Source organism: Coregonus lavaretus (genome assembly GCF_964263955.1).
Source record: "Coregonus lavaretus genome assembly, chromosome: 30".
Taxonomy (NCBI): Eukaryota; Metazoa; Chordata; class Actinopteri; order Salmoniformes; family Salmonidae; genus Coregonus; species Coregonus lavaretus.
The window spans coordinates 2,665,272-2,680,367 of record NC_140017.1 but is presented as its reverse complement, the minus strand read 5'-3'; the positions used below and the strand labels follow the sequence as shown (position 1 = coordinate 2,680,367).

At 43.9% G+C, this 15,096-nt stretch overlaps 1 protein-coding gene across 1 annotated transcript in view; it reads left to right on the top strand.

The window, feature by feature from the left end:
• LOC311105918 (ATP-binding cassette sub-family F member 3-like) overlaps positions 1-15,096 on the top strand; it is a gene marked incomplete at its 5' end in the record, with an annotated part of 28,990 nt that overhangs the window by 1,150 nt on the left and 12,744 nt on the right. Inside the window, 4 exon segments of the mRNA XM_084148154.1 lie at positions 10,040-10,187; positions 10,359-10,435; positions 12,335-12,390; positions 12,516-12,613. Coding sequence (XP_084004280.1) covers positions 10,040-10,187; positions 10,359-10,435; positions 12,335-12,390; positions 12,516-12,613 — 379 coding nt within the window.

Sequence of the window (15,096 nt, the reverse complement as noted above, 5' to 3'; positions counted from 1 at the left end):
CGGCGCACAATTGGCCCAGCGTCGTCCAGGGTAGGGGAGGGAATGGCCGGTAGGGATGTAGCTCAGTTGATAGAGCATGGCGTTTGTGGGTTCGATTCCCACGGGGGGCCAGTATAAAAAAATATGTATTCACTAACTGTAAGTCGCTCTGGATAAGAGCGTCTGCTAAATGACTAAAATGTAAATGTTCTGGGCAAGCAAAACCAAAAAAGATGGAGGAAAGCCAATCATCGCTGTGTCTGGTTTTCCAATTCTATATTATGTCGCTTTGCTAGATAGAATACAGAGACAAAATCAGAAGGTCAATGGCATTGAGGAGGATTGTGGGTGAAGAGAGATTTGCACAACAATTAGTGCTGAGCGATTACCCAAAATGTCGGTTATTTTTATTTTATTAAATAACTAATTGACTAATGTCGGTTCAATTATTTGAATTCCATTTCATTCAATTTTTTTCTGTGAGCTCAATGTGCACATTGAACAGTTTTTCTCGAGATAAATCAGATCCAGCCTAACTGTGTGATGTAGTAGGGAGTTGTATTTTCCAACAGGCCAATATTCTACATAGTTTAGCGCATAATTAACTACAATGACCATAATCCATTGCGCATCTACTTGTCCGGTCTGTGTTTCTTTTAGGCCTGCAATGGAAGAGACAAAAGAATGAGTGATCGTGAGGGGATATAGAGAGCATCTGTTGCTTCGCGAGGTATCTCTACCTGAAAATACCTGATGAACCAGGGGTTATATCTGTTCTTAGTTTGGAATTTTTTGAATGGGGCATGCTTATTTAAGATGGAGAGGAAATTACTTTTAAAGAACAACCAGGCATCCTTTACTGACGGAATGAGGTCAATATCCATCCAGGATACCCGGGCCAGGTCAATTAGAAAGGCCTGCTCGCTGAAGTGTTTTAGGGAGCGTTTGACAGTGATGATGGGTGGTCGTTTGACCGCGGACCCGTTACGGACGCAGGCAATGAGGCAGTGATCGCTGAGATCCTGGTTGAAGACAGCGGAGGTGTATATAGAGGGTAAATTAGTCAGGATGATATCGATGAGGGTGCCCGTGTTTACGGATTTAGGGTTGCTCCTGGTAGGTTCCTTGATAATTTGTATGAGATTGAGGGCATCTAGTTTAGATTGTAGGACGGCCAGGGTGTTAAACATATCCCAGTTTAGGTCACCAAGCAGTACGAACTCTGAGGATAGATGGGGGGCAAGCAATTCACATATGGTGTCCAGGGCACAACTGGGGGCTGAGGGGGGTAACAGTGAGAGACTTATTTCTGGAGAGGTGGATTTTTATAAGTAGAAGCTCAAACTGTTTGGGCACAGCCCTGGATAGTATGTTAGAGCTCTGCAGGCTATCTCTACAGCAGATTGCAACTCCGCCCCCTTTGGCAGTTTTATCTAGACGGAAAATGTTGTAGTTGGTGATGGAAATGTCAGAGTTTTTGGTGGTCTTCCTAAGCCAGGATTCAGACACCGCTAGAACATCAGGGTTGGCGGAGTGTGCTAACGCAGTGAGTAACTCAAACTTAGGGAGGAGGCTTCTAAATAAAAATATAAAAATAATTGGTCATTTAGCAGACGCTCTTATCCAGAGCGACTTACAGGAGCAATTAGGGTTAAGTGCCTTGCTCAAGGGCACATCGACAGATTTTTCACCTAGTCGGCTCGGGGATTAGAACCAGCGACCTTTCGGTTACTGGCACAACGCTCTTAACCACTAAGCTACCTGCCGCCCAAGCTACCTGCCGCTTCTGATGTTAACATACATAAAACCAAGGCTTTTACGGTTACTGAAGTCAACAAATGAAGCGCCTGGGGAGTAGGAGTGATACTGGGGGCTACAGGGCCTGGGTTAACCTCTACATCACCAGAGGAACAGAGGAGGAGTAGAATAAGGATATGGCTAAAGGCTTTAAGAACTGGTCTTCTAGTGCGTTGGGTACAGAGAATTAAAGGGGCAGATTTCCTGGCGTTGTAGAATAGATTCAGGGCATTATGTACAGACAAGGATATGGAAGGATATGAGTACAGTGGAGGTAAACCAAAGCATTGGGTAACGATGAAAGAGAGCATCACTGGAGGTACCGATTGAGCCGGTCTCCGCGTGTATGGGAGGTGGGACAAAGGAGCTCTCTGAGGCTGGTTGAGCGGTACTGGGGGCTCTACAGTGAAATTGTATAATAAGAACTAACCGGAACAGCAATAGGCAAGGCATATTGACATGGGAGAGAGGCATAAAGCAATCACAGGTATTTTTCGAGAGAGCTAAGACAGCAACTGGTAATGGCGACGAAGGTTGGGGAGAGGCTAAACAGGACAGATAAACAGGATGGGGGTACCGTGTAAAGGAACAGTCCAGCAGGCATCAGCTGTGCAGCTGTGAGTGATCATATGGTCCAGTGAACAGCAATAGGTGAGACCGGGAGCCGTTCGAATGGCTGCTACAGCACAGGCGAGCAGGAAGCACGGCTGTTGATTGCGTGTGCTAGCGGGCCGGGGCTAGCAGATGGTTCTTCGTGGTCGCCGCAACGGGAAGCCTGTTGAAACCACATCAGACGATTACGTCGGCAGACCAGTCGTGATGGATCGGCGGGGCTCTGTGTCGACACTAGGAGGTCCTGTCTGGTTGACAGAGACTTGGATAGCCGGGAGATGGGCCTGGCTCGAGGCTAGCTCAAGGCTAACTGGTGCTTGCTTCGGGGGCAGTGGTCATTAGCCAACAACATCCATTCGGTTGCAGCTAGCTAGTCGCGATGATCCGGTGTTAAGGTCCAGTGTATCAGTGATTCCGGGAGAAAATCCGATATGTTCTTAGTCGATAGCGCGCTGTGCAGACTGGCCGATAATAGTCCAGGCTAGAGCTGGCTGGTAGGTAGTGCAGGCCACGGACAATGGTGAAAACCGCTAACGGTGGCTAATAGCAAGTAGCTAGTTAGCTAGTTAGCTGGCTAGTTTCAACTGGAGGTTCTGGATAAAAAGGTAAAATAAATAATAGAATCTGTTCCACTTTGGGTGAGGCGGGTTGCAGAAAAGTATATTAGTTGAAGGATGAAAAGTGTGATTGAGAAATATATACGAAAGAGAGAAAAACAAAAAAAACAGGTTATTTACACGGACACACTACAGAGTACACGACCACACTTCTACGCCATCTTGGAACATCTGCATAGCAATGATAGGAGAAACCATGTGAGGATCTGACGGAGCCAAGTGACTTTGTGTATAGAGAGAAGAGGAGAGGGCCTAGAACCTAGCCCTGGGGTACGTGGTGCAGACAGATTCTCTTCACGTCACCTGGTAGGAGCGGCCTGCCAGGTAGGACCCAATCAAAGAGTGTGCAGAGCCTGAGACGCCCAGCCCTGAGAGGGTGGAGAGGAGGCTCTGATGCATCATGGTGTCGAAGGCAGCGGATAGAGCTAGGAGGATGGGAACAGAGGAGAGAGGGTTAGACTTTGGCAGTGCGGAGAGCCTTTGTGACAAAGAGAGAGCAGTTTCGGTTGAGTGACCCGTCTTGAAGCCTGACTGGTTAGGGTCAAGAAGATTGTTCTTAGAGAGATAGCGAGAAAGTTAATCAGAGAGAGCGCGCTCAAGTGTTTTGGAAAGAAAACAGGTCTATAGTTCTTCACGTCAGATGAGTCGAATTTTGGTTTCTTGAGGAGGGGAACGACTCAGGACATTTTGAAGTCAGAGAACGCAGCCAGTGGTCAGGGATGAGGGAAGTGAGGAATGGTAGAAAGTCTGGAGAAGGGAGGAGGGGATGGGGTCGATTTCATCTGGAGAGAGCGGGGAGAAAGCAGTCAAGGCGTAGGGTAGTTCTGTGTGAGTGAGACCAGTGGACTCAATGGGCTGAGTGGATGAGTAGCGGATGTCGTCAACCTTCTTTTCAAAGTGGTTGACAAAGTCGTCGCAGAGAGGTGGGGGGGCGGGGGGTGGAGGATTAAGGAGGGAGGAGAAGTTGTAAAATAGTTTCCTAGGGTTAGAGGCAGAAGCTTGAAATTTAGAGTGGTAGAAAGTGGCTTTAGCAGCTGATACAGAGGAAGAGAAGGTAGAGCGGAGGGAGTGAAAGGATGATAGGTCCTCCGGAAGTTTCGTTTTCCTCCATTTTCGCTCTGCTGCCCGCAGCCCTGTTCTGTAAGCTCGCAATGAGTCACTCAGCCATGGAGCTGGAGGGGAGGGCCAAGCCTGCCGGGAGGAAAGGTGACAGTGCGAGTCATAGAATGCGGAAAGGGAGGAGAGTAGGGTCGAAGAGGCAGAATCAGGAGACAGGAGGGAGAAGGATTTAGCAGAAAGGAGAGATGATAGGAGAGAGTAGTGGGAGAGAGAGCGAAGATTGCGAAGGCACATGACCATCTGGGTTAGGGGCTGAGTGGTTAGGGTTGAAGGAAAGGGAGACAGAAAGGGAAACAAAGTAGTGATCAGAGACCTGGAGGTTGCAGTGAGATTAGTAGTAGAGCAGCCTCTAGTAAAGATGAGGTCAAGCGTATTGCCTGCCTTGTGAGTTGAAGGTGATTGGGAAAGGTTGAGGTCAAAAAGGCAAGGAGGAGAAAGAGAGAGTTGGAAAGAAATGAATCAAAGGCAGACGTCGGGAGGTTGAAGTCGCCAAGGACGAAGAGCGGTGAGCCATCGTCAGGAAATGAGCTTATCAAAGGTGTCAAGCTCATTGAGGAACTCTCGAAGGGCAGCTGGTGGGCGATAGATGAGGATTGGCCAGCTCCAGTTGTAATACGTTTGTAGCCTACATTGTGTGTATTGTTATATACAACATTTGCTAACATAAGTACACATACAACCCATGGTATACAAGGATGTGCAGCAGGGTTTCAGTCAGGAAAATGTGGCGCCTGACAATGTGACCGGGAAGATATTAATTTACCGGCCATTTGAGACATCTACCAGGCCAATATGCATTGGGTGCATAAACCATTAGGGCATCCACCCACCATGCTCAGAATGACAGAAATCACATTTCAATTATGGTAATTCATCTTAACATACCGTGCAACTCCTGTAATGAAGCAGCCAATAAAACGTTGTTTTCAAACATTTGCTATATATGACAGAGATGAAAATCTGTTAACTTAGAAAGAGGGTGAATCTAAAGATGCAACAGCTAATTTAGGATGGGTTGCTAATATGACTGCCTTTTTGCTTCTGGACAATGAAAGACAGTTGATATGAAAACCAATAGAACAGGAGAGAAATGGCATGTGAGGAAGTCTTTCATAGGCAGCTTGCGTGGCAAAAGGCCTAGCTGATTATTGATTCGCGACTGTCAGTGAAAAACATCAAAAATATGTTGTTTCATTGTGTGAAATGTTTGCCCTTTGATTGTTTATTTTTATTAATTCCCTATTACATGTCACCAATAGTAAATGTACCATTAATCCCCATCATCTGGTTACATTAATTTGTGTTAATGCATTATATTACTAATTAGGCCTACAGTTATTTACCGTTCTCATTCTCGGAGTGGAAACTTTGTTTTGCAGAGTTCACAACCTGCTACACACTTGTGAGAATCAAGTTTTGGTTTATTTCATAACCATCATTTATGACTTGTACAGTTTTTCATTGTCTTTTGTTTGGAGTGCTCCATGTGAGCAATGATCATGGGTCTGGTTTCTGTCTTGTTCATGTTCAGGGAGTGCGCATGCGCCTGAGCACACATTTATCAATTTTAAATTCAGGCTGTAACAGCAAAATGTAGAAAAAGTCAAGGGGTTTGAATCTTTTCTGAAGGCAGTGGCTATATGTGTTGGTAATTGACAGGTTTTGACTCACTCCTCAGAAAAGCACACCTCCATAGGAATGAATGGAATTCTACAGTATTTGAATTAATTATTTCAAGGACAAAATTACAGGTATTTAAGTATTGTTTATGTTGTAGTGGGGACAGTAACATTAGTACATTAGTATACTTTAAGGATTTTTTATGTTTAGCTCACATAATATAATTTAAAAGTATGCATTAAGGTGTCTGTAATATAACTAATGTGGCAAAACAAATGTAGACATTAATACATCTAATTAGCATAATACAACAATCCCAATCAAGATCCGTCAATTTAAGCTAGAGATACATTTGTGTATGTATAATGTATGTTGACACCCCTTCAAATGAGTAGATTCGGCTATTTCAGCCACACCCATTGCTGACAGGTGTATAAAATCGAGCACACAGCCATTCAATCTCCACAGACAAACATTGGCAGAAGAATGGCCTTACTGAAGAGCTCAGTGACTTTCAAAGTGGCACCGTCATAGGATGCCACCTTTCCAACAAGGCAGTTTGACAAATATCTGCCCTGCTAGAGCTGCCCCGGTCAACTGTAAGTTCTGTTATTGTGAAGTGGAAACGTCTAGGAGCAACATCGGCTCAGCCACGAGCTGGTAGGTCACACAAGCTCACAGAACGGGTCTGCCAAGTGCTGAAGTGCATAAAAATCGTATGTCCTCGATTGCAAAACTCACTACCGAGTTCCAAACTGCCTCTGGAAGCAACGTCAGCACAAGAACTGTTCGTCGGGAGCTTCATGAAATAGGTTTCCATGGCCGAGCAGCCACACACAAGCCTAAGATCACCATGCGCAATGCTAAGCGTTGGCTTGAGTGGTGTAAAGCTCGCCACCATTGGACTCTGGAGCATTGGAAACGCATTCTCTGGAGTGATGAATCATGCTTCAACTTCTGGCAGTCCAACAGATGAATCTGGGTTTGGCGGATGCCAGGAGAACGCTACCTGCCTGAATGCATAGTGCCAACTGTAAAGTTTGGTGGAGGAGGAATAATGTTCTGGGGCTGTTGTTCATGGTTTGCGCCCCTTAGTTCCACCCCATCGAACACCTTTGGGATGAATTGGAACGCCGACTGCGAGCCAGGCCTAATCGCCCAACATCAGTGCCGAACATCACTAATGCTCCTGTATCTGAATGGAAGCAAGTCCCCGCGGTAATGTTCCAACATCTAGTGGAAAGCCTTCCCGGAAGAGTGGAGGCTGTTCTAGGAGCAAAGGGGGTGACCAACTCCATATTAATGCCCATGATTTTGGAATGAGATGTTCGACGAGCTGGTGTCCACATACTTTTGGTCATGTAGTGCATCTGTTTTTTTTTGCATTGGGTGCGTCTCAATGCACCGCATCCGCCTATGTCACACTTCTGTATCTGCGGTGAAAGGTGACACAGCTAGAGCTGTGTTTGTCAGGCCATGAGACGTCCCGAAAATAAGTATTCTCACAAAAACGTCTATACCGTCTGATTTTGGAAATATGAGACTCACGAACACGTACAGTTGAAGTCGGAAGTTTACATACACTTAGGTTGGAGTCATTAAAACTAGTTTCTCAACCACTCCACACATTTCTTGTTAACAAACTATAGTTTTGGCAAGTCGGTTAGGACATCTAATTTGTCCAACAATTGTTTACAGACAGATTATATCACTTATAATTCACTGTATCACAATTCCAGTGGGTCAGACGTTTACATACACTAAGTTGACTGTGCCTTTAAACAGCTTGGAAAATTCCAGAAAAAGATGTCATGGCTTTAGAAGCTTCTGATAGGCTAATTGACATCATTTGAGTCAATTGGAGGTGTACCTGTGGATGTATTTCAAGGCCTACCTTCAAACTCAGTGCCTCTTTGCTTGACATCATGTGAAAATCAAAAGAAATCAGCCAAGACCTCCAAGTCTGGTTGATCCTTGGGAGCAATTTCCAAAAACCTGAAGGTACCACGTTCATCTGTACAAACAATAGTACGCAAGTATAAACACCATGGGACCACACAGCCGTCATACCGCTCAGGAAGGAGATGCGTTCTGTCTCCTAGATATGTTTGGAGGAAAAAGGGAAGGCTTGCAAGCCAAAGAACACCATCCCAACCGTGAAGCACGGGGGTGGCAGCATCATGCTTTGGGGGTGCTTTGCTGCAGGACTGGTGCACCATGAGGAAGGAACATTATGTGGATATATTGAAGCAACATCTCAAGACATCAGTCAGGAAGTTTAAGCTTGGTCGCAAATGGGTCTTCCAAATGGACAATGACCCCAAGCATACTTCCAAAGTTGTGGCAAAATGGCTTAAGGACAACAAAGTCAAGGTATTGGAGTGGCCATCACAAAGCCCTGACCTCAATCCTATAGAACATTTGTGGGCAGAACTGAAAAAGCGTGTGCGAGCAAGGAGGCCTACAAACCTGACTCAGTTACACCAGTTCTGTCAGGAGAAATGGGCCAAAATTCACCCAACTTATTTTGGGAAGCTTGTGGAAGGCTACCCGAAACGTTTGACCCAAGTTAAACAATTTAAAGGCAATGCTACCAAATACTAATTGAGGGTATGTAAACTTCTGACCCACTGGGAAAGTGATGAAAGAAATAAAAGCTGAAAGAAATCATTCTCTCTACTATTATTCTGACATTTCACATTCTTAAAATAAAGTGGTGATCGTAACTGACCTAAGACTGGGAATCTTTACTAGGATTAAATTTCAGGAATTGTGAAAAACTGAGTTTAAATGTATTTGGCTAAGGTGTATGTAAACTTTCGACTTCAACTGTACATGTCGTTTGGCCTCACAATAATCTATGGACATACTGTCTATAAGGAGACTGTTTAGTGACATACATGTTAATTTTTTAAAATACAAAAATCCTGATCTTTCTTATATCTCTCAGATTTAGGATAGACACTGAAGAACAAGCTTCCTTTAGATTTTTTTGGGGGGACTATCTGTTGTTCCATGTAGTGAATCTGTTATTCAATGTGTTTGTATGGGCTAATAGCACTAAGGCCCAACATTTATTTTTCTTCAAATAGTTTTTTGGTACTTCAAGGGGTCCTAAAATTCTAAATCAAATAGCGAAATGCTCCTTAGTATGACCATATTAAAACAATCTCAACAATTCCCCCCCCCCCCCCCCCCCCGTCTCAGGCTTAAAGGGTTACTACACGCAAAAGGTCTCCTGATGTGGTTTAAAGGGATAATTCAGGATTATCTACTTCCCCAGAGTCAGATGAACTCGTGGAAACCATTTTTATGTCTATGTGTCCAGTATGAAGGAAGTTAGAGTATTAGCGTTAGCGCAATGATTGGAAGACTATGGCTATCTGCTAGCATGCTTGTATGCCAGATAATGTGATATAACCAAAGATTTTTGGTGTCCATTACTGGGCGTTACAGGAAAGCCCCATACAAACTACCATCAACGAAATTCCAGTTGCAGGTGGTGCTACAAAAACCACAGAAAATTCAGAAAAATATTAAATGCATGTTTTGCGCTGCTTGATGTTGTTCCTTGCCATCATAGCTGCTGCACATCCAGCATTTCCCAGCATCTTTGAAGGAACTAGTCGTTTCTCTGCGGCGTGGCCACGTGTAGAAGTAGATGACGATGCGTCACACTGTGCGACCAAAACCTAGATCTACACACGTGCAAGAGGCATATCTCATTCGATACAAAAGATGGATTGAATATCTTTCTATGGAATTTTCTATGGTTTTTGTAGAACCACCTGCAACTGGAAACGGACATTTCTAAGATACTTTTTTCGAGAACGAAGAAAGTATCGCCAAGAACAGGTTAGTCGAAAAATCTCTGCCGGTGGTTTGTATGGGGCTTTCCTGTAACGCCCAGTAATGGACACAAAAATGTTTGTACACCAGATAATGTGATATTACCAATCTGTAGCTATCATTTCACATGCCATTTATGGAGCATGAGCGCATGAAGTTGTCAAAAGCACAAACAGATCTGGCACCAGGTTAAGTCTAGCTGCTTACAAGTCTGCTTCATGATATCATTTTGTGTTGTGTCCCTCCCAAAGTGTGTGTCACTTGTAGATTCTCAGACAAAGTAAGATTGTATCCTGAGCCGTGTTCAGTAGCTGAAAGTTGAATAGAGACAACATGATTCCTTATTATACATGTCAGAGGTCCACATTATTAGCATTTTTCTATCTGAAATGTTACAAAAGTTGCATTCTTCTGAATGCGCCCCTGATTTATATCCTGTGTGATAGGTGTGTTGGACTGTGGAGGGGCGGAGTTTGAGGATGGAGAGGAGGTGTATGACGCGATTGGAGGACTGCTGCAGGGGTCGTCGGCTGACTGTAAAAACGAGGATGACATCCGGGACATCTGTCAGCAGATGTTCAACACTCTTAAACTGTAAGTGCAACACACACACACACACACACACACACAACCTTAACACCCACCTCTTTCACAACCAGTGTACAACACAAAAATTAACTAATTGTCACACACCAAAAGCTAATATTTTATGTAATTCGCTTGCTGATTCATCAAAAATATACTCTCTTATGTCTTTTCCATCAGGAGTAACGGCCATGCCGGTTCAAAGCAAGTGCTGCTCGACGCTCCGGTGCAGTTGTCTCAGATATCTGCGGAGTGTGGTAAGTGCCTTGTCTGCAGGAGGACTAAGGTCGTCCTCTTTGTTGTCAGCTTTATGGTCCAGTATACAGATGTGTATATGTAGCGATGTACAGTTGAAGTCGGAAATGTACATACACCTTAGCCAAATACATTTAAACAACGTTTTTCACAATTCCTGACATTTAATCCTAGTAAAAATTTACTGTTTTATGTCAGTTAGAATCACCACGTTATTTTAAGAATGTGAAATGTCAGAATAATATTAGAGAATTATTTATTCCAGCTTTTATTTCTTTTATCACATTCCCAGTGGGTCAGAAGTTTACATACACTCAATTAGTATTTGGTAGCATTGCCTTTAAATTGTTTAACTTGGGTAAAATGTTTCGGGTAGCCTTACACAAGCTTCCCACAATAAGTTGGGTGAATTTTGGCCCATTCCTCCTGACAGAGCTGGTGTAACTGAGTCAGGTTTGTAGGCCTCCTTGCTTGCACACGCTTTTTCAGTTCTGCCCACGCATTTTCTATAGGATTGAGGTCAGGGCGTTGTGATGGACACTCCAATACCTTGACTTTGTTGTCCTTAAGCCATTTTGCCACAACTTTGGAAGTATGCTTGGGGTCAGTGTCCATTTGGAAGACCCATTTGCGACCAAGCTTAAACTTCCTGACTGATGTCTTGAGATGTTGCTTCAATATATCCACATAATTTTCCTTCCTCATGATGCCATCTATTTTGTGAAGTGCACCATTCCCTCCTCCAGCAAAGCACCCCCACAGCATGATGCTACCACCCCCTGTGCTTCACGGTTGGGATGGTGTTCTTTGGCTTGCAAGCCTTCCCCTTTTTCCTCCAAACATAACGATGGTCATTATGCCCAAACAGTTATATTTTTGTTTCATCAGACCAGAGGACATATCTCCAAAAAGTACGATCTTTGTCCCCATTTGCAGTTGCAAACCGTAGTCTGGCTTTTTTATGGCGGTTTTGGAGCAGTGGCTTCTTCCTTGCTGAGTGGCCTTTCAGGTTATGTCGATATAGGACTCGTTTTACTGTGGATATAGATACTTTTGTACCTGTTTCCTCCAGCATCTTCACAAGGTCCTTTGCTGTTGTTCTGGGATTGATTTGCACTTTTTGCACCAAAGTACGTTCATCTCTAGGAGACAGAACGCGTCTCCTTCCTGAACGGTATGACGGCTGCGTGGTCCCATGGTGTTTATGCTTGCGTACTATTGTTTGTACAGATGAACGTGGTACCTTCAGGCATTTGGAAATTGCTCCCAAGGATGAACCAGACTTGTGGAGGTCTACAATTTCTTTTCTGAGATCTTGGCTGATTTCTTTTGATTTTCCCATGATGTCAAGCAAAGCGGCACTGAGTTTGAAGGTTGGCCTTGAAATACATCCACATGTACACCTCCAATTGACTCAAATGATGTCAATTAGCCTATCAGAAGCTTCTAAAGCCATGACATCATTTTCTGAAAATTTCCAAGCTGTTTAAAGGCACAGTCAACTTAGTGTATGTGAACTTCTGACCCACTGGAATTGTGATACAGTGAATTATACGTGAAATAATCTGTCTGTAAACAATTGTTGGAAAAATTACTTGTGTCATGCACAAAGTAGATGTCCTAACCGACTTGCCAAAACTATAGTTTGTTAACAAGAAATTTGTGGACTGGATCAACAACAAGTTTTCATGACTCCAACCTAAGTGTATGTAAACTTCCGACTTCAACTGTATATGTTTGATATTCATTCTGGTAGCCTGTAATTGTCTTGTCTACTGTTTTTAGACCTTCATCTTTCCCGTCCTCTACTGCTCAAACTTCCTATTTTCTCTACCATTTCTATCCTATGTCTTCTTAATATCCTCCCTGACTTATTGTTGCATCTCATTCCCTCGTCTCAGTATCTGCCACTAACGATGTCCAAGGGATCTGGATGATGAAGAGGGGCCAGAATACAGTAAAGTATTTTTGTTGCATCGTATTTTCTTGTGTATTATGTCCTTTGCACCTATGTTTTTCTCCTGTCAACTTCATCCACTTTGTCTTCTTACGCATACACACACACCACCACCACCATCTCAGACTGTGGACGCGAGGAAGCTAGAGAAGGCCGAAGCCAAGCTGAAGCAAAAACAAGGGAGGAGGAATGAACGGGATTCGCAAAAAACGACTGGTCCACTGTGAGTTTCATATGCTTTTCATCTACACCCGAAGACTATGCTAACAGTTTATCGTTGGCAGTGGTGGAAAAAGTACCCAATTGTCATACTTGAGTAAAAGTAAAGATACACTACCGTTCAAAAGTTTGGGGTCACTTAGAAACGTCCTTGTTTTCCATGAAAACATACATGAAATGAGTTTTAATAGGAAATATAGCAAAAAGCATAGGAAATGTAGTCATTTCACAAGGTTAGAAATAATGATTTTTACTTGAAATAATAATTGTGTTCTTCAAACTTTGCTTTCGTCAAAGAATACTCCATTTGCAGCAATTACAGCCTTGCAGACCTTTGGCATTCTAGTTGTACATTTGTTGAGGTAATCTGAAGAGATTTCACCCCATGCTTCCTGAAGCACCTCCCACAAGTTGGATTGGGTTGATGGGCACTTCTTACGTCTCATACGGTCAAGCTGCTCCCCCAACAGCTCAATAGGGTTGAGATCCAGTGACTTTGCTGGCCACTCCATTATAGACAGAATACCAGCTGACTGCTTCTTCCCTAAATAGTTCTTGCATAGTTTGGAGCTGTGCTTTGGGTCATTGTCCTGTTGTAGGAGGAAATTGGCTCCAATCAAGCGCCGTCCACGGGGTATGGCATGGCGTTGCAAAATGGAGTGATAGCCTTCCTTCTTCAAGATCCCTTTTACCCTGTACAAATCTCCCAATTTACCACCACCAAAGCACCCCCAGACCATCACATTGCCTCCACCATGCTTGACAGCTGGCATCTAGCACTCCTCCAGCATCTTTTCATTTGGTCTACGTCTCACAAATTTTCTTTGTGATCCAAACACCTCAAACTTTGATTAGTCTGTCCATTACACTTTTTTTCCATACTTCCTCTGTCCAGTGTCTGTGTTCTTTTGCCCATCTTAATCTTTTCTTTTTATTGGCCAGTCTGAGATATGGCTTTTTCTTTGCGACTCTGCCTAGAAGGTCAGCATCCCGGGGTCGCCTCTTCACTGTTGACGTTGAGACTGGTGTTTTGTGGGTACTATTTAATGAAGCTGCCAGTTGAGGACCTGTGAGGCGTCTGTTTCTCAAACTAGACACTAATGTATTTGTCCTCTTTTGCTCAGTTGTGCACCGGGGCCTCCCACTCCTCTTTCTATTCTGGTTAGCGCCAGTTTGCGCTGTTCCGTGAAGGGAGTAATACACAGTGTTGTACAAGATCTTCAGTTTCTTGGCAATTTCTCGCATGGAATAGCCTTCATTTCTCAGAACAAGAATAGACTGACGAGTTTCAGAAGAAAGTTATTTGTTTCTGGCCATTTTGATTCTGTAATCGAACCCACAGTTGCTGATGCTTCAGATACTCAACTAGTCTCAAGAAGGCCAGTTTTATTGCTTCTTTAATCAGCACAACAGTTTTCAGCTGTGCAAACATAATTGCAAAAGGGTTTTCTAATGATCAATTAGCCTTTTTAAAATGATAAACTTGGATTAGCAAACACAACGTGCCATTGAACACAGGACTGATGGTTGCTGATAATGGGCCTCTGTACGCCTATGTAGATATTCCATTAAAAATCAGCCGTTTCCAGCTACAATAGCCATTTACAACATGAACAATGTCTACACTTTTTTTCTGATCAATTTGATGTTATTTTAATGGACAAAAAAATTGCTTTTCTTTCGAAAACAGGGACATTTCTAAGTGACCCCAAAATGTTGAATGGTAGTGTATACATATAAACTCAACAAAAAAAGAAATGTCCTTTCACTGTCAACTGCGTTTATTTTCAGCAAACTTAACATGTGTAAATATTTGTATGAACATAAGATTCAACAACTGGGACATAAACTGAACAAGTCCCACAGACAGAAATTGAATAATGTGTCCCTGAACAAAGGGACGGTCAAAATCAAAAGCAACAGTCAGTATCTGGTGTGGCCACCAGCTGCATTAAGTACTGCAGTGCATCTCCTCCTCATGGACTGCACCAGATTTGCCTGTTCTTGCTGTGAGATGTTACCCCACTCTTCCACCAAGGCACCTGCAAGTTCCCAGACATTTCTGGGGGGAATGGCCCTTACCCTCCGATCCAACAGGTCCCAGACGTGCTCAATGGGATTGAGATCTGGGCTCTTCGCTGGCCATGGCAGAACACTGACATTCCTGTCTTGCACGAAATCACTCACAGAACGAGCAGTATGGCTGATGGCATTGTCATGCTGGAGGGTCATGTCAGGATGAGCCTGCAGGAAGGGTACCACATGAGGGAGGAGGATATCTTCCCTGTAACGCACAGCGTTGAGATTGCCTGTAATAATGACAAGCTCAGTCCGATGATGCTGTGACACACCGCCCCAGACCATGATGGACCCTCCACCTCCAAATCGATCCCGCTCCAGAGTACAGGCCTCGGTGTAACGCTCATTCATTCGACGATAAACGTGAATCCGACCATCACCCCTGGTGAGACAAAACCGCGACTCGCC